Source organism: Enoplosus armatus, chromosome 3 (genome assembly GCF_043641665.1).
Source record: "Enoplosus armatus isolate fEnoArm2 chromosome 3, fEnoArm2.hap1, whole genome shotgun sequence".
In the NCBI taxonomy this organism is placed as follows: domain Eukaryota; kingdom Metazoa; phylum Chordata; class Actinopteri; order Centrarchiformes; family Enoplosidae; genus Enoplosus; species Enoplosus armatus.
Window position 1 is genome coordinate 20,095,464 of NC_092182.1, and position 24,777 is coordinate 20,120,240.

The 24,777-nt window shown below is 41.2% G+C and overlaps 1 protein-coding gene across 2 annotated transcripts in view; it reads left to right on the forward strand.

Moving 5' to 3' along the window:
- The window catches only part of asic1b (acid-sensing (proton-gated) ion channel 1b), a 132,608-nt gene that overhangs the window by 101,696 nt on the left and 6,135 nt on the right, over positions 1-24,777 (forward strand). For both annotated transcript variants that reach the window (XM_070902247.1, XM_070902246.1), the window contains 3 exons: positions 15,598-15,748; positions 19,060-19,187; positions 24,453-24,603. In XM_070902247.1, the coding sequence (XP_070758348.1) occupies positions 15,598-15,748; positions 19,060-19,187; positions 24,453-24,603 (430 nt within the window). The remainder of the gene's footprint in view (positions 1-15,597; positions 15,749-19,059; positions 19,188-24,452; positions 24,604-24,777) is intronic.

Below are 24,777 nucleotides of genomic sequence, written 5' to 3' on the forward strand. Positions count from 1 at the left end.
TGAAACAAACGAGACTGAAAGGATATATATCTGCAGAACGAGAGGAAACTTTGTTCACACTGTTGCCATTTGAGTTTGATGTTGGTTTGAAATAGTGCACATTTGTTACAGTACAAGTGTGTGTGTTTTGCGTTTGTCCTTCCATACTTTAGTGTGTGCACGGCTTGTGGGAGGGCGTACATGTGTGCATTAATTGCAAAGCCAGAGGGATGGCCATTACCTCTATTATCTGAAAGTTATCATATTGGCTCTTCAATATAATTTATACAGAGCCAATATCATTTATATTAACAAGAATGAGATGAGAAGTTAGTTACCGATCAGAGCTGGAGCCCAGATGCTGTTAGCTTAGCTTAGCATAAAGACTGGAAGCAGGCGGAAACAGTTAGCCTGGCTTTCACTAAGGTTCATAGATACTCATGCAAGCACATTAATTAACATTAATTTATGTCATTTGTCTAATGAATACACAAACAGACATTTTAAAACGGTAATTCCTGATTTTAGGGGAATTTACTTGTTGGAGCTACTTCTTGATATTATATATATTATATATAGTATATTGTCTCTCTGCCCAGTACTGCACAGGTTTTAGTATAGCTCTCAAACCTGGCAACCTCACTGGGACAACAAGACTTCAGGAAGCTGCAGACAGTCACTGCACCTGGCTGTTGTTCAGCAAGAAAGAGGTCCAGCAAGGAGCTCCACCAAAAAACATCTTGAATCCAGTTCCATATTTAACGCACAGACATGAATCAATTTACCCATCTCACTCTTGCAAAGCATATTTACAAAAAAAAAATCACTTAAATCTTTTTTATTTTTCAGTTTTTTTGAATGATGAATGCGCTTGAATGCTTAATTGCATCCAAAAAAGCCTTTGGCCACCACATTTATACATTTCTTAAATCACCACTGTTGTGTGCGCACATGACAACCACACAATGTTGAGTGCCAGCACAGGAAACTCACCTCCACAACTAATAATACAAATGGATGGATTTAGTTTTACTAGAAGGATTCATTTGTAAATGTCAGACAGAAAGGGACCATTTATTTCACAAAGGGCCATTCATTCATTTCTCCCTGAGCGGCAAATAGGAGGCATCAGGCCTGTGGGGACTGGGAGACTGTTTGCTATAGCTAGCGGCCGTACTCCTGAAAGTCATTCATCAGAACCATTTCCCCTTCCTCAAACCATCCCCAGCCCAGCTGTCATGATGCTGCCAAGATGAATTAGCGGTGTCATCCCGTGTTTCCCTGTGCAGGCTGGGATGCTCTTTCTGCCCCTTGGGCTGTAAATATAAATCCTGCTCCATCCAGCCTCAGTACTCATACAGTAAGACTCCTGAATCCATTTTCAGATTAATGCATTGACGTGTCATACATGGTGGTGCTGCCACACTCTGTTCACAACATGAAAAAAAAACGAGGCTTTTGAGACCATCCTGTCCAGAGCGCAGTGATGTTAGGAGCTTGGTATCCAATGAATTGTTACCACAGACCAGCTATTCACAGTATTTAAACATCTGTTCTGAAGCTGGCTTATGGACACTACAGTAATATTACTGTAGTTTATTTTTTTTTAATAGTTTCCAACACAGCAATATGTCTCCCTAGGCAGTGCTTTACACGCTGGTTTTAACAGCTCAAAGGCTTCACACTGTGCCTGAAACCGTCCATAGCTTCTCTAATGTACAATCACTGTAAAATGGGTCAACATGGACTTTCAAAGACTCATACTAATTTTAATATTTTTAAACTGAGCTCACTCATGTCCAATACTTTGTGCTGATATTCTGTGTCATCAAATCTGACCATTTCTTGTGCAAAAAACATCCTAGTAGTCTGTTTTTGTTTCACTCTTGTCAGGATGGAAAAGTCGTTGAAACTGCATTTATATCTTTTGGCACTAAAGCTAAACATTTCTACAAAAAAACATAATTGAACATCACATTAAATATCTCATTAAAGACGTGGGACTGATTCTGCATATTAGCAATTATTTACAACCCACACCTTAATGATGAAACCCCATTGGAAAAGTCTTATTCTAAATCAGTGAAAATATAAACCCCAAACACTCTAACAAGTATAACAATATTAGCAATAAACCAAACTTTCCTTCAAGCTTTAAAGTTTTCTCTCCATTGTGTAACAATGTTATAAAGGGATACTCCAGAAAAGTTGTACTTCCATAAGACCCACAAGAGACAGATTACAAAGACAAAGAATGGATGAAATTGAAGCAGTAGAGGCCGAGATATCCTGACTTTTAGTCTGTAGTACAGGTCCAGTGCCAAAAACAAAGAATACATTATGCAACTACTTTCATAGGCTCAGTAGTACTCCTCATGACGAGTGCCTCCTTTACATATCAGTTTCACAGGTTTTGATGTAGAATCAGAGCCAAAAACAGAGATTCGCCGTATTACATTATCCTTTCACAACTTGTGAGCTATACTGTACTGTTTAATTATTATAAGGCTGGATGTTAGCAGTTTAGCATGTTGTACTCATTCATACACTTACTATATTCAGTTACTGTGTTCAGAACAGTCAAATGAAATTGTTATAGTTTAAAACTCAAGGACATGTATTCACAGCACTTATCCAGTGTGGCTCTTAATAGTTTATATGTTCAGAGTGCTGTTGACAGTGTCACTCAATATCCAGCTTTGTTTCAATGTCACTACTCGAAGCTCTCTGTGTTCACAAGCATGCAGTGAGCTCCTGAGCTACTTCCACCGACTCTCATCTCTCATATTGTTTTTACAGTAGAGTGGCACTTACCTGATGCAGTATTTAATTCAACCATATAGCCCAGGAGACTGAGAGGCTATTGGAAATGTGGCCTTTGTGACAGCAGATAATGTCCACAAGTATCCTCAAAATTGTGTCTGTAAATCATCACCTGCTCCTCTGTCAGCCCCCGCAGCTAGAGGACCCTGACTGCTGCTGCTCCCCATGCCTCCACCCTGTTTCTCTTCCTTTGCTCTGTCCTTCGCCACCTCCCTCCCTCTCCCTCTCCCTCTCTCTCTCTTTGCCTGCTCCCTTGTGGATGCCTTGGCGTCAAACATTCCCAGCGGGAGACAGAGAAGAGACAGCGGCAACCAAGAGAGGCAGAGAGAATACGGAGATCACAGAAAGAGAGGAGGAAAGAGGGAGGCAGAGTAGAGAACAAAGGTGTGTGTGAGGAGGGTTGACTTAAAAAAGACACACAACTGAGAATTGGCAAGACGAGGAGAAGTGCATTGTGTTTATGCCCTCGCAGACAGACAGGGGGGTTGTACTGCAAGTATTGAGGGTAAACAGAGAGAAGGGAGGTAATGTGGAGGTAGAGTTTGTACAGCCAAGTAAATTTAAGAGATGGTGGTAAGGAGAGAGGTTGGGGAGGGGAGCTGGGTTGCGTTGCTCGCCTTGTGTCATGTAGTTTGACTCCACACATGTCAAGGCCCAGGCGGGCCAGCCCCACCGCGATCCGGACCAAGAATGACAGTTTGATTAACTGCAGAGTGCCTAGACATCCCAGAGCTCTTGCAAACAAACCTCTGCCATCAGTGCATGCAGTCACACACAGACCAAAATACCACAAACACCAGAGAGGAAATTCATGTCGCTCCTGTCGCCCCCTTTTCAGATAAAGAATTTAAGATTTAATGACAAAATCCATGTTTTCATTGATTTGTGATCTCACTAGCTGTAATTCCAATCCACAGACACATCCGGTCGGTAGTGTAGCTCTTTTTATGTGATTATTTCTTCATTGAGTTTTAGTATCTCCACAGGTAGATGCATAACAAAATAGTTTCTCTTATTCATTTCCCAAACTGCCCCAACCCAATCTCCAAAGCCCTCCCACTTACCCCACCACCCACCAAGAATAAGATAGATAAGATAAGATATATAAGAAAGTCTGACCAATATCTTATTTTATCTACATGCAGATAAATACAAATATACATACAGATGTGCGTGCACCAATGCACCCCTAGTAATCTACACATATGCACGCACACATATACTACATCTACAGTATTTAAAGTGTCTGCAGAAAAACGAATACCCCACATATGCAACTCTCTTGCCTATGCTTATACAATACACAACAATATTTTACATATTATTCCCCAGACAATTACTCAATTAATTATGTGTGCATTTACCCCTGAAGACCTTGGAAAAAGGGAAAAAATGAGGCTAGTGAAAAGAGAAAATAAAATAGATAAATACATAGAAGCAACAAACTTATCACTAATAATAAAGGAGACTGAGGAGTCTTACATATGTATGTACCTACATTAAAGGTTAGAACTATCAGGCATGTAGTTTTGTGATGTGCGTCAACTTTAAATTTGCAGCACAAGTTTGAATACTAAGGGTGGTGAATAAAAAAAAATTAAAAACAGCATGTAATTCTGCCCTGAGCGTGGCACACACTGCATGCCAAAAGGTGTAATCCTGTCTTGCTTGCTAAAATGACTGATAAGATATAACGTCAAGTGGCAGCTATTAACTTTCTGTGCTTGTCGGTGTCTTTTCATTCATCTTCAGTTGGCTTTTAAAGCTTAGCTTTCGCTGCTTCACTGCCTTCACTGATTGAAATTGAAGTCTTTTTCTCATTTAGAGAAACTGTCAAAGCAAAAAATCCACCCCAAAAAAAACCCAGCTACTGATTACTCTTATTCACATGAGTTCCCAGCGATCAAGCAGCTAATACTCTGTGGTGTTTAATAGCCTGCGATGAAAATTCATGACATCAGTTTGCAATGGATACTGACATTTGTGCACTGAGAACGTTTCCATAATTACACCCCTTTTTGTTTCACAGCAGTGCTGTTGACAGGTCTGAACTCCAAAATGTGTCCATAAATGTATCCATGCACCCTGTCAACGTGTTAATGAAAGTCCCCATCAGCTTTATGTGTAACAGCTCTAGGATTTGTCCCAATAATATCGTTGAAATTACTTTGCAAGAGAGAGATTCACACTCTAAAATAAATATTGGGCTGTCTGATTATAGTAATGCCGTATGTGTATTTCCCTTTAGGGCAACAGCCTTTGGATGCCTGAACTCAGGTAAGCAGGTGTTTTATAGGCTCAAAAGTTCTGCTATGGGAGTAGACACAACACTGAAAAATCAATAGTCTTTTAGCCAAAGTCTGCATTTTTCTGCCCAGTTCTAATCAAGAAAACATCTTCTTTTATGGGATTCCTTTTTTATATTTAATTGATCGAGTCAGTGAAAGGTGTGTTTGAAACTGCGTCCCCCCTTGATCCATTAGTAAATTCATGGTTTATTTTAGGAACCAGTCAATCTAACACAATATTTATTTACGTCTCGGATGCTTAGGTATTAGTAGACTTAAGATATGTGCCCAAGGTCTCCTAACGAATATCCCTGTTTGCTTTCCTAATGGGTTCATTAGTGAAACTCTTTAACCGCAGTTTCAGAGCAGCGGGCATTTGTTATTCTGTTGTTACACTTGCTGTGGGATTGTGTTTCTCTGTCAAGCCAGTACATCATTATCCCTTCACCCAGACGGATTAACTTGTTGCACAGAGTCTCTCCACCGATGAGTCTCTCTCTTGATGAGCCGACTGGGGAAATGGGGCAGAACAAATGCTGTTAAATGTCAAACATGTCAGGATCCATCTCTGGTGTATTCTGATGCACCGCCCACCAAGTTTTTAAATATAAATTACAAATAATCTCTACACGTCCTTAATGTTTATTCTTACACTTCAGATAGTCTCCTGTTTGTACTGGATCAAAAAGAAAAGATGTATTGTCGCTTTCAGCAGCCTTCTGTGTGTGATATTAAAATAAATAATAGTAGATTTTATTTGTAAAGAGCTTTTCTAGACCCAAAGCGAACATGGCAACTGCATTCACTCAAGTACATCTTGATTTCCGTGGTACAACTCTTGAATATGGGAATGTGGTATCTCACTGTGAAGCCATCGTGGGCCCACAGATGAGCAGCCATTCCCCATGGCACCCTCACCCGTTAAAACATGAGCAATCACCCGAGCAGAAGACTTGACTGTCCTCATGAGGGACATTATGACATGTGTTACAGTATGTCGCCAGCAACAGAGGGAGAGTGAAAGGTATGAGTAAGCAGGCTGTGTCCTGTACGCTCCCAGAAACACAGAGAAACTGCCTCTTCTGTTCCTGGTAGTGGTTGACTCTCTATGTGCACTATCATGTAGTCTGTGGGTGGGTGAGATATCGACTGGACTGCAGCTGCCCAGTATCTCTAAGAATTACACCAATGTAGGAAGCAGTGTGACCTTAATATAGAGAGGCAGTGTGGAGATCAGGGTGGTGGATGAACGGAGTCAGCGCCCGTCACAGACCCGCAATCAACGTTCACCTAACCACAGTCTTTCCCTAACTTTAACCAAGTTGTTTATTGTCTAAGCCTAACCATAGTTTATTTGCTGTTGCCATAATCTTATCTTAACATTAATCAAGGCGTAGTTGCCATTGCACCAAGAATTTTTTTAAATGTTGGCACTGGGTGTAATGTCAATATCTTGCTGTTTTTAAACGGCGCAAATTCTTGGGTCAAAGTCACCGCAAAACCAAATCCACTAATCACGGCGATTGCGTTAGAATGACTTGAATTTGCAGTGAAATTTCACCTTTTAAATCCTGCTGTGTGTTGTCTTGACTTGACAATTGATCTTGACTTTTGTAGTTACGTCGCCGTGTTCCCAGATCCAGGCAATTACACAAGTTGCAAGAAACCGGATTTATCCTTTACAAGAGCGAAACACAAGACAAGAAAACTTGATTTACTAAGTACACCTCATTCATGCTCTCTTGCTCTTCTCACAACATTTCCCTCTCACCTCTTTTACCTCACACAATAAACCACAGACACACACACACACACACACACATACACACTGTGTAGAGAGTGAGAAGCAGGATGCATGGTGACCAGCTTTTACTCTGGATTGGAACCCTGTCTGATGATGTCAAACCAAGCATGAACCACCACTTAACCAACGCCCCCCGAGAGAGAGATGGTGTTTGCAAAAACGCTTCGTCAATGGTGCATTTAAGCCCCTGTCGCCTGCCTGAAACAGGTTTCCCTCATAGCTGCCAAAATGGGGCACCGCGGGGTAAAAAAAAGCCCATTAGATCTAAGTTAGGCTCTTCGGGACTTCGGGAGATACTTTAAAGACGTGCAACATGATTTGCATTCACTTACCAGCAGCATCTTGACCTTTTTGTTTTCCCCCCTAACATTTCACATCTTTCACTGAAGCACATCAGAGAATTGACAGTCGGGTCTGTCGACCAGTTTGCCTGCGCCTGAGTGTCGCCAAAATGTTCGTTGGATCTGCAATATTTAAAATCCAACTGGTGGAACAGTAATGAAAGACACCATAGTCTCTACAGCATTACCTCCTATAATGCGGTGTTCAATTTTGAGGAAGAATACAAATTGTGAGCCAGGAGGGATTAGCTTGTATGTGTGTGGTGTGTTTGTGCCTATAGGTGTGTGTGTGTGTGTGTGTGTGTGTGTGTGTGTGTGTGTGTGTGTGACAGGCTTGAAAAGGAAGACAAATGTTCTGTAGCTTCTGAGGCCAATGATCTAATTCAGCAAACAGCACTGAGGATATTCTGAAGAGAGAGTGTGTGTGTGTGTGTGTGTGTGTGTAGTGAGATGGAAAAGTGAAAATCAAGATAGGATGGCAAGCAGAACGTGTAATTACAATATGACTGTGATTGTAACTAAATCCATTGTTTCTGTAGCATTCCTTCAGATTTACAGAGACTAACTGCTTGTAATTTTGATGAAATAATCCCCTGGACTCCTGTTGCTGCACAGTAGCGCATGAAATCATGCTGAATAACTTCGCTGGGCCCCCGGACAAGCTCAGGGAGCGCTGTGCTCCTACTGACAAAATACTCCCCCATCACCGCCACAAGCTGCTGCTCAGAGCCTGAGAGGACCGAGCAGAGCTGCGTGCGCTTCACTCTCTCTCTCTCTCCCCCCACCTCTCTCTCCAAAGTCTCTGACAAACAGCAGCCATCTGAGAGCGCAGAGGCGAGTTTGGGCTCATTCACTGTGACCACAGCGGGACCGATGTTGAGAGCGCGCACCAGCCTTCCGCCAAAATGTGCCAGTGCGACTCAACTGGATCGAAACCGAGACCGGGCTCCCTCGCCGAGGCCGGCAAGCTGTTCTTGAAACACACCACCTTGCACGGCTTGAGGCACATCTTCCTCAGCGGGTCCTACCCGAGGAGAGTCGCGTGGCTGCTGGCTTTCCTGGCCGCGTTGGCTCTGCTCTTCACCTGGTCCTCGAACAGAGTGCGGTACCTGCTCTCCTCGCCCGTGTACAGCAAGGCGCACATGGTGTACGCCAAGCGACTGGTTTTCCCCGCCGTCACCATCTGTAACCAGAACCTCCTGCTGCCGCGGCGCATGAAGAAGACGGACATATTCAGCGCGGGGAGGTGGCTGGGACTTTTTGGGAGGAACTGGCAGGTGTCCCCCGCTGCGAGAGAGGCGCTCACACCTCTGCGGGGCGACGGTGGAGCGAGCGCGGGGGAAGAGTCTCCCTGGTCCCCGCTGTCTCGGATTTTGGACTTCAACCACTTTCTCCCCCCTCCGCGGGAGTCCCAGCCGTCCATGAGGCAGCTGCTGGACCGGCTGGGACACCAGCTGGAGGAGATGCTGTTGTACTGTCGGTACCAGGGGGAGCTCTGCGGGCCGCGCAATTTCAGCACCGTGAGTGTGTCGCCAAAGTTCAGTTCTTTGTTTCAACTCGCCCACCCCCTCCCAACAGGTTGATGCAGCCTTTAGCGGTGGATGCAGCTTTTTCAATTACTAGGCTGAGTCAGAAGGTGAACTGTTAGTAATTGCCTGTCAGTATCTTTTATGTGTTTAGCGGATAGATATCAACTGGCTGTATAATTAATTTGCTTTGAACACATGCAATCACCAGGCTGTAAACAATGCGCATTCCTCTGCACTGTTTCTTAGTAACATGCCTGAGTAGTTCAATTAACTCTCTCTCTCTAAGCTCTCTCCATATAAATGCTGCTATAATATTTCTGTATGGACTTATGCTTATGCCAGTTTACAGTGATTTATCTTACATAATTGGATTTTGTCTCACAATATATCACCATAATGTTGCTGTGTTATTCCTAAATTGACAGCACTGGAATAAGTGTTGGTGTGATATTTGCATTATCACATTTATTGTAGGATGGCATTTTTATTTTCACAAGCATCTGTTCTTTGTTCTTTACCCTCTCTCACTCGTTCACTCATTTGGTCTCAGTATTTCACCCACAGACAAAGACACTGGAAAAATTATGATTGCAAATTCCACAGCAGACAATATCAAAAGTTAAATGGTTTCATTGGAGATGATTCCAAAAACCCCAGCAGTCGTTTGCGTTCACCATATGGTCTGAACGGGCCCCTCCTCTGTCGTCCGTCACTGCTGGATCAATGTGTGTGCGATCCTGTGCTCACAAGAGACCAATCTGCCCCTAATGAAGACTTTTGATTCATTTAGCGATGCTTTACAATGCTCCCCGACACAGTGATGGAAAACAGTAGCGTTGGCCTCATCGGTAGACTGCAGCCCCATTGATTGCACTCCATCATCGCCTGGAGAACAATGTGAAAGCCAGCGTTCTTCTCTCCCACCTCATTACCCAAATTTGTTTTCAGTTAAGTAGATTTTCTTCTGGTGTTTGAAACACAGTTTGATGTTGGGAAATCTGTTTTTTTGCCCCTTTGCAGCAGGCATGACTGAGGGTTATTTTATGTTTTGAGGGAAATTCATCAGTTGAAACAGCTTGCCTTGGTGGAAGCCCTCAGTCTCTGCTTCATCAAACCATATCCCCAAATAATGCATTAAAGAGATGAGGGAGGGGATTCCTCACAAATTCTGGAAGCACAAAACAAGTTATCACAGTCTAACACATTTCCTCCTACCAACATCTTTTAGGAACGCTTCATGTTGTGCAGAGCCTTTTGAAAGGGTGACCAACAGCAACAGCAACCTATTTCAGAGATAAACATAATGCAGAGGTCTGAGTTTTGGGGATATATGCTAGTGCATAGATAATCGATGACGCCCTACTTGGCCTCAGGGCAGGCAAGACGAGCTGTCGGCATGAGTCAGACCAATAGAGTCAGTCACACTTGAGAAGTGAGGTGGAGGAGGAAGGTGAGCCTGTCTACATACAGTGGGTTTCAGGATGTATTGAATTTGTACAGGAATCCCCCCCCATGTTGCCAGATCTCTCTTCAAACTCTGGCCTCACCAGTCCATCCCTCCCTCCGTGTGGCTTCTCTTGTCCTTTTTTATCCGTGCTTTAGCAACACACATGCTTAGTTCCCGTCAGGCAGGCCTCTCCTCGCTCGCAGGTCTCAGACATTGATTTCAGTTGCAAAATCCATTCGAGAACATGCAGTCAGCCTCTGTCCTGTGCCTGTGCACCCTATTGATTTACAGCTTTTCACCGAGTTTTCTTAAATCTTACTGGGAAGTCCAACTGAAGGTGTATTTACTCTCTGTATTTCCTTCGTGTATTTTCCAGTTAATATCAAGTGTTGCTAGCTTCCTCTAGACTTGCAAATTTGCAAAGTTGCTTAAACCTGCATTAATTGATGTTTTTGCCATTTTGGGGCAGCACTACAAGCTGTAAACACAACATTGACATCACCTTATAATGTTGCCATGGCGAACGAGGAAACAGTTGCCTATTTACACATCCAGCTGACACAAAGCAACATTACCGTTCATTTGATGTCACGTTTCTGGCCATCTGACGAATCAAATATTCAGTTTTGCTCTCCACCAACTCCTGAGGGAAATATCTGTATGTTTAGCTTCACCAGCTAGTTGCTAACTTTGTCAGTCTATTGTTTGGTGCTGGTTAGGTAGTGTACAGAAAGTTTATCACAGCTTTTTCACTGAAAATGGCTGCCTGTTCTGTCTGGAAACGATGTTCATGAGAGCAGTGAGAGTTAACTAAAACAGTAACGCTGCAGCCCGTAAAACCAAAACAATGAGCTGAAAGACGCTAATAATAACTCTGTAGAGCTGAGAGGACGTCATCAGTACGAGTGACAGATTTCAGATTACACATAAAAATATTGATCACTGCAGATTTAACAATACTAATACTATTTTATCTAGCAGTAGCATAATTAGTCCATATAGCAGTGTAGTCATACATCATTTATTTTATTTAACAATGGCACTCACAGTAAGCTTTCAGCTCTCTCTACCTACACATTTAACTCTCTGACAATATGTACAATATAATGACAAAAGTGACAAAACAATCGCACTTCAAGGTCCATTTAGTAGCTCTTGTGGAGCTCTTGACCGTATCACATGGCCCTCATCAGCAGATTGAGTTTGTGCAGTTGCCATGGAACCGTAGTTGTTGAAACTTTCCATGATTCCTAGCACCTCAAGGACTTCTCATCCATATTGCCTTAAATGTTGAGGTTCAAAATTCATTCTTGACCTTGAAAACAGCGGTTGACAAAACAGTCTCACCTCAAGGTCCATTTAGTAGCTTGTCTGGATTCTCATCTGCTGATGATGACTATGTGATGTGCATGAAAGCCCAAAAAAAACGTCTAAATCGACCTTGAGGAGAGATTGTTTTTGAGAGATTTGAGAAGCTCACAGTTATGTTCTGTTTTTGCTGAGGCTTGTTTAAAAGTGTTGGTTTGAATCAGTGGTATGTGTTGTGTTTGATACACCAGTAAAATAAATTGCCACACTTCATTATCCACTCTTTATTTTTTGTATTTATTGGCCATAAATAAATTATTATTATAACACAGTGAGAATATCAGCAAATCCTATTTTTAGCTGAGTTGATTCGGTGCCAAGTAAAACCCAGACAATCTTTTATAGGTGTGTGTTTTTGTAACTGTCATAACACATTGCACCTTTGAGCTCAGCTCTGATGGAGAGGGGGGGAAAGTGGTTCCCTGGCAACTTTAGGGAACAGCTTGTGCATCCTTGTCACATTGTCATGTGAAGGATAGCCGAGGGCCATCTCAACAGTCTCGGGCTGTCTGTCTGTGAATTATTTATCAAAGAGAGAGACAGTGACATTTCTACACCCTGCGAGAACGGGAGTGGGTGATGTCTCTCTCAGTGTTTTTCCTCACAGGTGGGGTCGATTTAAATGTTTAATTTCTGTGTTTACAAGTTAAGACGATGCCGTGGTTTTCATTTTCAATGCAATGTGAAGGGCTCAGTGTCAAGCAAATGCAATACCAGATTTATCTCCTCAGAAAAGCTGCTTAGACATCACAAATATTTGCTCACCCCTAATGCAATAAATGTATTTGAGCAACAAGTTTCAAATATTTACTATCACTGTGTAGAGGATTTTAATACTTCCCAGATTGCTCCACTTAATTTGGAATTCATTAATTTACTTAATATTAAGGTTTTGTTTTTGTGATGTTGGGGTTTCTGCCTCTGGTTGCACTTTTCCAAAATAACACATAGCTCCTGCTGAATTGTTAGGATGAATTTGGGGGATTTTACGCTGCACAAACACTGTCGACAACACTGAGTAAGCTCGACAGGCCGTTCGATACAGAGACATGAAGAAGCATGTTGAGACTGAGCTCAAACCTCAGAGCTACAGAACACAATGAAGATCCCGACTCCCCAAGGTCACCACAGGCACCCACTGCTGCTGCTCTTCACTCAATGCAGCCAGCACAATCTCCTGGTTACCACAGCAACTCTGACTACAGGCCTCCTGTAGTCAATCACCACATTATCAACACATACACACAGATGGCAAGCAAGGGCGGCTATACACGTGCACGCAAATACTGTACACACACTCTCCCCATGTAAGCACGCTCATTCATATTCTCCTACAAATGTGTGTGCACGCTTCTACACAATCACGAACAATCTTATCACTTATCTTGATGAGTATCTGCCAAATGCTTTTCTCTTTTCAGTGGCAGCCTCTTTCTCTGAATGTTCAAACTTGTCTGCTAAAAAGAATCAGTCTTGATAAGCTGTAAACGGGTAAAACTTTGGAAAGAAATTGTCCTAACAAACTGGTTGGTTTTAGATTTTTAAGTATAACTTGGCTGTTGCAGGGTCTCACAGGGGGAAATCTGTGCTCATAAAAGTCTCAGACTAAAAGCAAAGACCTTTTTTTTCTCTGCAGGTTTTGCTCATTCTTATCGTCAGATATTTTGTGCGGCTGATATCATAAGGATTCCCTGCCTTATATTCCAAAGAGTAATGACAAACAGTGATCTGATTATGGCGAGAGGCGACTCCAGGACTGAGATGGATTTCAGGGGTCTTTTATTGATGTTTGTATCCTGCTCTGGAGTCACTGCACATAGGCGGGCGTTGCAGGCGCTGTTTTGACTCAGTTTTGCCACTTGTGCACTTGAAAGGTCACCTCTCATATTGTGTCCGAGTATCAGAAGGCTTTTTTTTATTACATTTCACCACTTTGTGTCTTAAAAGCTCCTACACAACCGCGCCCTTGGAGGCAATCCATCGTGATCCACGCTCCAGGTCTTTCCGCACACGCTTCACTGAAAAGGATTCACAACTTTTCCTTTGTGAGACATGGCTGCAATTTGGTTTTGGATCTGTGCATCTGGTGTTTGCGACATTTGAGTAATTTGTCATGAAGTGCTTACTAATGTCTGACTCACAATAAACGCCTCCTTGTGTGTGCCCAAGGTCCTCACACTACATTCACAAGAAATAAAGCTTCAACATTTTTAGGCAGTCTCAGCAAAAAAACTATCTTTGTTGTGTTGCTGTTATTGGTACCGCTATCTTACAATGAAGCCTCATCTCTATTGTACATTGCGAAAACAGAATTTAGACAAAGAGTGGAAGAAAAAAATGGAGAAGACTTACTTCAGCGATTACTTTCCTTCTCCTATTTGTCATTCCTTCTCTACGATCGCCTCCCCCACTTCCTTTTACCATTTCCTCATATGAATGTCATAATGTTGAAGGTTAATAATAAGTTAATTGTGAGCTAGGGTGCTTTGATACAGGGCTCCCAATCATGTGGCTTGACAACAAAGTAGATGAACATTTTATTTTGGATCCTGGCCATGGCTTTCCATTTTCTAATGTCTATGATTCGATTACACATCCATTAGTTCATGGGCAATCAGGTCTTTGCCAATAGGTCACAGCTCCCTACTCCGCTCTCTAGTAGCTGTCCAGCAGATGCTAATGCACAGTATATGCCTGATCGACTAATAATGATACTAATAATACATTTTATTTGTAAAGCGCTTTTCTAGACCCAAAGCAGTGGAGTGCAGACAGAACACACTCCAGGAATGTAATCTGGGTGCAGGCACCATTAGGATTTGATGTTCATTGAACTCCAAGTTGCATCTGCAGGTTTGTGTCATACTGCGGAGATAAAAGTCAAACCAGAGCATGTTGAGCTCGCTTGATCTGGCCTTCTTTTTCAAGATACTTTGAATCCAGTTGGGAGAGAAAAAGAGTCTCAATGATCATTTGAGTATAGCTAAAACAATTGCTGGTTTTGTTTTTTATCATATCAAACTGAATATTTTTGGATTTCACACTGTTAGGCAGACAAAACAAGACATTTATACATGTCAACTTGGGTATGTGGTTGGCATTTTTTACTATTTTGTGATATTTTTATGGACCAGTCAATAAATCTTGAAAATAATTGGTAGTTTCAGCCTGAGATTTGATGATGATTAGGACTGCAACAAAACATTATTTTCATAATCGCTTGATCTTGATTTGTTGATCAATCATTTGGTCCATAAAAATGTCACAAAATAGCAAAAAGAAAATTTGATTTTAATTTCCCAGAGCCCAAGGTGATGTATTCAAATGTCTTGTTTTATCTGACAAACAGTCCAAAACACAAAAATATTCAGTTAACTGTAATGTATGATGAAGAAATGCAGAAAATCCTCACATGTAAGAAGCAGGTTTGGCACTTTGGCTTGAAAAATCAGTCATTAATGATATCAAAAATCAAAATAGTTGCTGTTTATTTTTCTGTCAATCAACTCATTGATTATTCGACTAATTGTTTTAACTCAGGTGATAATCCTTGCTTCTTATTTAAAACCAGAAATCATTGCATTCTCTAAAATGTTGACTGAAAGAAAAGAACTTCATTTCACTTTTGGCCAGATTTACTTTGATGCCAGCTGTCGTTGTTGTTGTCGTTGTTGGGACTCTGAAATAAAAGACATATCACTTGAGCACATACTGTATCATGCAGCACTGAGAGGGGTGAGGACTCCGTTTGTCAACAGCATCTCAACACAAAGACCTCTGAGGTCTGCGGCTGACAGCGTAACAAGAACAGGGTTACTGTAGGTGCTTTTCAGCTGCTTTTGAAACAACCCCCTGCTTGGCACTACCTTTATCTCCACCCCACAAGGGTTAAACGCATACAGCTACACACCAAGATTTTACTTCTGGATCAGAACTGAGATTTAGATTTTCTCTCCGGTCATCTTGTTGTGACCACGTAGCTCTAAACTCCCTGTATTCGTCTCTTTGTGTGTTTCAGATATTCACACGCTATGGCAAGTGCTACACCTTTAATTCAGGCCAAGATGGACGACCCCTCATGGTGACGATGAAGGGTGGGATGGGCAACGGCCTGGAGCTGATGTTGGACATCCAGCAGGATGAATACTTGCCTGTATGGGGAGAGACTGGTAAGCTTACCTGGAGGATACATCACATGAGACATCCCATTCCCAGTTCTGAAGACCTCAGCTAAAACCACAAGATTGGTGTTTATTATTTAATCAACTAAAAACCACTAAACAAGTAGCCAGTTTGTTTTCAGAGTTGGTGAAGAAGGGGACAGGGATCCCCCTCTAATTCCTGAGATAGAGACCTGACGAGGCCATGTTGCACTCATGACAAGCACTTTTGATCTAATTGTGAAACCCTGAATTCATTTAGTGTAGTGAACATGTGCATACTTTAGCAATAGTTTTACCTGCAGCAAATTTATGCTCAGTTATGCACCTGAAATATGAATTTCTCTGAACTGTTCTCTACTCTTTTATTAATTATGAGTGATGATCCTGAAAAATGCACCCTGTGATCATTTGAAATGCACCTGCTGTGTCCACCGAATGTTATCGACTAATCTGTACAAAGACAGATGGATATGGATCGGGAAAATTTCATTTCGTTGTAATAAAATTGTATCACATGTCAGTTAGACTTCATGTCCACATGAATCAAACAAGAGCAGAACCATTTGCCAGAGGTGAAATCAATGGAGGCAACAGGCTCTTCCACCCAGGGCCGACCCCTCATCAACACAGTTGAGTCTCCTCCACTCCAGGAGACCCTGAAACTCTCATTTTAATGCAGCTGCATGTGCTACTGTGTGTTTGTATCAATATTTTATATGCAGTGGGCAATGAATGTAAAGAGACAGCTCACTGTGGTCACAGAAACACCGTGCATCATTAAACATGAAGGAGAAAGCAGAAAGCTGTGATGTGACTATAATGTTTAAATATAAAGCCGCATCTACTCCAAGCCCAAATGACTTAATGATTTTAATATGTAATGCTCTTTATGTAAGATTATTGAATGATTAAATACTTTTACAAGAGGAGATGTGGTGGAAACCTAAGGATGATGCAGTAACTACAATACATACTCAGTCATGTCCTTCATACTTCTTTCAAATTTTATTTCATGCTTATTTTGTTTAGCTTTTTGTGTTTTCAAGGGGACTGGTTTGCAGTTTTCAATGTATTTTGTTGGCAACGCCAATATTGTTAAAAATCTGTCTTATAATGAAACTATAAGCAGTTTCTGATTTCCGATTCCTTGATCATCATACTTGTTTTTCCAAAGACCTGAAGCTTTTGTCAGTAATGCCAAAATGATGCAGACTGGCCATTGATTAGTCCTATTATAACAGCATTGATTACCTGTTTGTTTAATCTGGCCGAATGCCCTGCAGTGCATAATGTGTCAGTTCAAACACCCGGGGCCTCATTTATCAAAGTTATGCAAGTTCTAAATATGTGCGCAGGAACTGTAAGAACAAGAAAAGTGGTATTTATCATACATGTACACGCAGTTTACAAAATAGACATTGGACTCGATAACACTTCAATGTAATTCATAGAATACAAATTACAAATACAGTTTCAGCATAACATGAAATATGCGTGGCTTAGATAAAACAATTAAAATCAATGGTACCAAAATGTAACTGTTCATTATTAGTGCAGATTTATTACAATTGAAAGTCATTAAGGGATCCTCTGTTGACTTTGACTTTTTAGACTTAGTTGTCTATTATTAGTTTTTTATTAGTTTTTTGAAGTTTCAGTTGCAGTTTGGTTCGGTATGCTTGGTTAGGTTTAGGAAAATATCATGGTTTGGGTTAAAATGATAAGTCAAAGTATATTTGGTTTTACACAGAACACAAACAACGGTCTCCTGGGAGAAAGTCATGTCTTTGTGAAAGGTTTTCACAAACTGGGGTTACCATCTAGACACGACCTTGATAAAGTAACTCCCAGAATGCCAGTCTATGAAAGTGCCAGTCTAACACATTTAGACACTCAGTGGCAATTTAGAGTTTTTACTTCACCCGACCTGAAAGTCTTTGGACAGTGGGAGGAAACAGCAGCAACCAGAGGAAACCCAGGCAAACTCCTCACAGAAACAACACTGTCAAACCTTTCATGCTGTGAGGCAACAGTGGCAACCACTGAGGCCCGGTTCTGATCAAATAATACCAAAAGAGCTCAGCATGATGAAATTAAAAAGTCCAAGAAAATGTGAGTGGGCAGGTGTGCTGATGTAGTTTGATAAAACATCAAACCAGATTTAACAGATAAGTCTATTATTTTATTGTTAAAACCATCACCAACCGTATGTCTCCAGGTTACATCGACTATTTTGTGAAGAGATTTTCTGTGTAATTGTTCCATACCTGACATATCTTTGAGGCAGCAGAAGATGCTTGTAAAGTGTTAAGTATGATCAGGTTTCCATTTTGTTCCAAAGTTCAATCCAAATATCATTATTCCAATTGTACAAGGATGACAGATGGCCATGACTTAAAGATGATGCGCTTTTTGCAAGCAGGAGCTTGGGCACTACTTATGTATATGTGCTTCTCCGAGCCTCGAGCATTTGTCTTGGCATCAGCAGAGAATGGCTTTGTATCCAGCCTCAGAAGAGCAATGTGTAACAGTTAAAGTCTGTTGCTCTTTGTTGAAGCTCTCTTGCTGAATTCCAGCCGCATCCCTGAGCTCTTTAATTGAAAATAGTGAGAAAGCTTGGCACTTAGAAGTTGATACCGAGTGACAAGCGCAGAGGAAAGGCGGCAGGAAACAGACATCCTACTTCATCCCAGAGCCAGCGCTCAAAGGAACTAAATCTCTTGAATCCAGCCTGCCATCGCCACGATAAGCATTTCCAGGTCTGTGCAAATGTGATAGAAATATGTTTGCTCTAGTATATGTTTGAGTCACCATGTCATTGTGATGTTCCCCCAATCTCAGTAACAAAGAGGCCCATCTTCTTCATTTAAAATCTATACAGCAGAGTGTCGTAGCGAAGGAAGCTGTCAGCTGTATTGATTTTCCTCTATCCTCCTCATCATTTATTTATTAATTTATCCATTCACTTTCATTTCTCCCTGCAGTAAATAAGACTCCTGTGAGACACATATTGTCATCAACTGCCCTACATAGGAAGTCCATCTTCCTTATCCTTTCACTCCTCATTCCAGCTATTGTTAACTCCTGAAAGGCCTCAGTGTGTCATCCCTGGAAGTCCGTAGGTGTAACCAATGAATAAGCAATGACTCGGTTCAGCTCAAATAGGACTATACAAGTAACTGAAACATATTCCACCACTACAAAGCTTTTTCTCCTCTTGATTAGTAATAACTGCGGCTAGAAAGATCATGCAGGCCAATGTGTGAATACAAATCGTCATCGCTGTTGTGAATGTTCTAACCTCTTCTTGTCCACAGACGAGACATCATTTGAAGCAGGGATCAAAGTTCAGATCCACACCCAGGACGAGCCGCCGTTCATAGACCAGCTGGGCTTTGGAGTGGCTCCAGGGTTTCAGACCTTTGTCTCCTGTCAGGAACAACGGGTACGTCTTGGGCAAGACGAAATTTCAGAAATGAAAATGAAAACTTTTTTGTGAGGGAAAATTTGTACATTATTATTCTCCCTTTAATGTAATTTTGAAGATCTCAAAGAGGTATTGTGTCTGTAAATCAAATAATCTCTTGCACTGTCAAAAGGATGCAAACATAAAATGAATTATAATAATAATAAAAATAACCTTTATTTGAACAGCTTTTTTCAAAACAGCGTTACAAAATGCTTCACAAAAACAAACACATATACAAACTTAAAAGTAACATGGCACAGAAAGGAGGGAGGAAGATTTATCTTTAAATTATGATTAATTCAATGACCCAAACAGGATTATTTATGATTTTTATTCACTGAGCACGTCAGACTGATGGTGGTTCCTGATTTTACCGACACATAAAGTTGTGTGTCATCTGCATATCAATGAAAACAAATTCCTTTTAGAATTCATCAAATCACCATGTATGTGTAAATCAGCGTGGATTCTACTAATTAAATGACGTTCATGTTTTATTTTTGTTTCATTGTCCACTTTAGCCTGCCGAGTTTTGCTATTGGTTTAGAAAACTCACTTACAACCACTTATTCTCATAGTTGTCAGTTTTTCAAAGGGATGGGCATAAAAATTTCAATTTCAAATTCAGTTTTCCCTCTGACAGCTTCCAACCTGATTGCTTTTTTGTCCTGGATGTTTGTCACAATCTGAATATGTTTACATGAACACTTGTGATCATACACTGGCTAATGTCATCAGCAATGTATCCTGGGATTATTGGGAGTGTTTCAGGGCTTTCAACATCCTACATGGCCCAGGTAACCCTGCCAGGGTAGATCAAGCCCTGGCCGGTGTCCCAGTAGCATTCCCACTCTACTGCTCTCTCCCCTTGATCCACAACCATCTGGAGGATCTTTCTGCTGCCTCTGAGGCACTCCTGGTGGCTCTGCCCTTGTCTGCCCCCGTCACTCCCTGCAGACTGAGAGCTTTACTGAACTTTCACAGGCCAGTCAGTATCTCAATCATTTGAAATTTAAACAGTGAGCACAAGCTGTATCAGACACCCTCTCTGTGTGTTTAACAGTGTCAAGGCAAATGGGACACACTGTGTATTTAAAGCTCCACTAAGTGATATTTGTGTATGAATCGGATCTATTGACTACCTGTAATCTGAAAAAGTGGTTAGTGGTCAAATCACTGAACACTTTCATCCAACTCGCTGCTCTACACAGATTTAAACCTTCTGGTCCACACTCTGACTGCATGGTGCTCACAGAGTGAGCTGAACAAGCAGTGAATCTATTGTAAACAAATAGCAACATGGATAGTGCTGCTGACAGCAAACCAGTTTTCATATAACAAGTGATCCATGAACAAAACAGTGGGCAGTATTTAGATGGGTGTAAATAAACTGGAATAAGAAAACACAGCTTGGTAACAATGTCTCTCCATTTAATGTTACTTTTCCCTCCACTATAAACATTTCCAAACATGAACCTAATAATCAAACTAAAGGCAGGTTACTCAGGAGAATGATATACTGTGGACCATGGAAAGCAACTCCGCATTACTGTACAACTTTGAGGTACTTATATTATATATTATATTATATACTTATAATATTTCCTTTTTATGCTACTTTATACTTCTACTCTAACGTCCGGAGTCAAGTACACAATGCATTGTTAAAGATTAAACCAGTGGTTCCTAGCCTTTTTGGCTTGTGACAACTTACAAAAAAAAGCAGTGTATAGTTGGAGCCCCCTTGTCGCTTTTCAGACGTCTGTGAGTTGTTAGCAGTTCCACCAAAAGTGATTTTCTAACTAAACCTCTCAGGTGGTTTCATTTAAATAACTGTTTGAGGTCCAAAGAAGTAAAAGATATATAATATTTAACCAAAAAAAAGCACAGATTACAGAAACATCCAGTTATGAATACAAATTTGCAAAGGAGAACTTTGTTTTTACTTCTTTCCTGCCCCATTAATCATCTCACGACTCCTCAGATTTATCTTGTGACCCTTCAGAGGAGACCAAAACCTTGGGTTGGGAACCACTGGACTAAACTACCTAATGATGTATAAAGTAGTTAAAATGTAAAATGCTGCTTACACATTGTTGCATCAGTATTAACAATCTGTGTATATATAATATATATGCATTTTTCTGCAAAACGACTACTTTTACTTTTGATACTTTAAGTACATCTTGTTGGTAACACTGTGCATGTGCCTCAGTGATTGAGCCATGCAGGAGAGTAACATATTTGTCACTGGACCTGTTCAAGGCTTTTGTTGGACCCTAGGGAGTTGAAATGAGGCGTCCCACATGGTAAACGCTGCACTATCAGCACTACACTGTGTTTTGAAGGACGAATGCTATTCCGCTTTGACACAAAGGAGGTTAAAAACATAATTTTGGATGAAAATCAATCCTGTGTTTCACATAGAAGGTCTGCCACAGACCCATCAATAATGTGACAGTTAGGACAGTTGCTATCGAAGTTCTCCTTCGATACGATGGAGGTTGAAAAGACGCTGAACCTTCAGTGTTAAGACATTTGTCACATATTTACCAATCCCACAGTGCAATTGAAGGGACTGTTTGTGATTGTGGGTACCTTGGAGACCTTGGGCCCTTGTTCAGATCTGACAGTTAGACACTTGCGGTACAAAAACTTTCAGCTTGTGGACGTCTGTCTTGCTCAGCGAAACGAAGTGTATGTAGGTTATTCCACTGAAGTGTGAATAATTCTGTGGATGTGATGGCGAGCATACAGCCACACAAATCATATGCTCTGGCCCCTAATATGCTACAGAACCATGCATAATGAATGGAGGAGAGAGAGGGACGGATTTTGGAGTGATCTCAGTCCTTCCACGTCCACACTACTAGTGAGTGAGTTCCAGTGTCGGCAGGCTGCAGCAGGATTTTGCATGCTGCCAATGTCGCGTCTGCAGGAAAATGTCCCTCTTTGTTTTTCTCTATTTCTCACCAGCTCCCTTACTTTTTTTCCTCTCCAACAGTCATTACAATTCCTCTAATACAGTTCCTCTCTCTTTAATATGATTCCTCTCTCTCCCTCTCTCTGTTTATTTATTTATTTTATTATTGGCTGGCAGACTCACTCTTCATTAATCTAATGCAGTTTGCTCACATTCATTCAACTCCCTGCTTCAGCAGTCCTGTAGTGTAAAACAGTCGGGGCCTTTTCAGCCAAACTGTCACTCAGCAAGATCCCACAAAAGAAAAATCTGCAATTTCCCCCTATTTTACATGAAAAGCAAAATGTTTCTTCTCCCAGCTTGTCTCCATCTTCCTCCTTTCCTGTCCAAGTCTGTATGTCTGTCTGAGTTTGCTGACTCTCGCCTTTTCCCCTTCCGTTTGCTCTCTCTCTCTCAGGGGAATTGAGGTCACAATCTTAAGACGATTTCTTTTCTTCTTCATGGTCGTTAAACAGCTAACAGCACACTAACATGTCCTGAAATCTCTTACGCCAGATTCACTTTTGTCCACACTTGCAGAATTAAGTTTTTGCAGAAGTTTAACCAATGGGAAGTAATGGTGCCACAAGGTGGTTTAGGATGGCTGAGCAGAGCTTTTGAAAATGCATGAGAAATCGAAATAGCATAACTCTGAGCATAAGGGGGCCATTACCCGCTCCTCCAATAGGTCTAGCCCACGTGAAGAGGTGACTAAATAGACAAGCACCTATTATTGATTATCACGTTTTACCTCAGCTCTGATGGTTTTTATGTTCTGTTTGACTTTGTTAAACGTCCTTGGTGTGAAAATAAGCAGAGGAATCGTTATAGTCTCCTGATTCGATTTTAGCCAGAGCTATCTGGTTTTCTTCAGCATGCTGCACTATATGTGTGTAAATACTATATGTGCATGTTGAACATAGCCTTGGGTTATTGGTAACCAAATCCAGTACGCGACACACTTGGCTGCCACTTGCACTGTGTAAAATGCAGGTCGCTAAATCATAACGGTGGCCTTTAATTCATTGCTGTGTGAGCACTCAGCGATGCACTGTTTGAACTATTGAAACGGAAACACACAGGGGCTGTTTTATAGCTTCCTGCTCCATTTAGTACATCACATTTTTGCCTTCCTTTTTTATGACAGCTGAAATGTAAATGAATACTGCTAATATTTTAATATAATATGCAAATTGCAAAAATGCACTCTGCTGGAGTGATTTCAGTTTTTCTAAGTTCGTTTTTCTTCTTAACAGTATGGTGCCGCATCAAGTATAAACAAAATTCATTGGGGCTTGTTTCAGAGTAGGAGGTATATTTTTTTTTTTCCCACTGCAGTCTGAATATGTCATCTAGGGCCTTAGGAAATTGTGATGGGCGTTTTTCACAATGTTTTATTCGATTATGAAAGAAATTGTTAGTTACAGGCCTCGTCACATTCTCATACAATATGTGCAGTGAAATTCAAGGTGGTATAAGCTGTGCTGGAGGAGCGAGTGTGCAATGAAGAGTAATAGGAGTAATGAGAAAAAACATAATTAAAAAATAAATATGAATGATACAAATTCAAAGATAAATAAATATCTGTAATTGTATAATTTATTAAAATACTAAAGTGTATATTGGCCCAGTGTGTAAGTGGGTTGTGCAATTTTTCAGTATATAAAAATGTAATGTAAAGCAAAAAACAAGGCCGGGTATATACAGAGGTCAGAGTTCACCATTCCCATGGCCTGAGGGAAGAAGCTTCTTCTTCTTTCTGAGTCTTTTTGTGTTGGACTTGTGGATCCGGAGATGTCCATATAGACGTCTACATCAAGAGGATATTTTATTGCACAGATTTCACAACAGCGAGAAAACATACATTTGTGGATCAAAACAGAAGGAACATGGCACCACGGTTTTCCCTGCTGCAAAGCTGTTTAGAGTATAACTTACAACATCACAGCTGTACTATGACACTATTCAGTTCCTGCATGAAGAGTGGGCAGTACAATGAAAGCACAGAGGGAGACTAGGAATAGGAGAAGCGTAGGAGAAAAGCTCCCACATTAAGCACCGCTATGCACATGTATTCACCATGGAGTAAGATCAAGATTCATTGTCTGTGCCAAAATCAATGAATGTGCAATGGCTTTTCATATAGACACGTTTATCAACATATTGACAGAAAGTGCAAGGTCAAATCACTGCATTAACAGGGCACAGGAGAAGATGTTCAACAGACAGTGTGCTCTGTTACTAAAGTGGTTCTGCACTCTTTCTTCTCTCACTCTCAGCTGACGTACCTGCCTCCACCCTGGGGGGACTGCAAGGCCACGCCGATGGACTCAGACTTCTTCAGCACTTACAGCATCACGGCCTGCCGGATCGACTGCGAGACACGATACCTGGTGGAGAACTGCAACTGCAGGATGGTCCACATGCCTGGTAGGAACCAGAAGAGCACGTCATTGCTGGATACAAATACTGTATCGCTACATTTATTGATAAAGATGTGGATGTTATTGTGTCTGTTGTTGTGGTTGGAAGTGCTTTCATTCAAAATTGTGGTGACAAAACCAATTATTAAGGAACAAACAGCTTTTTGCCAGCAACTGCAGA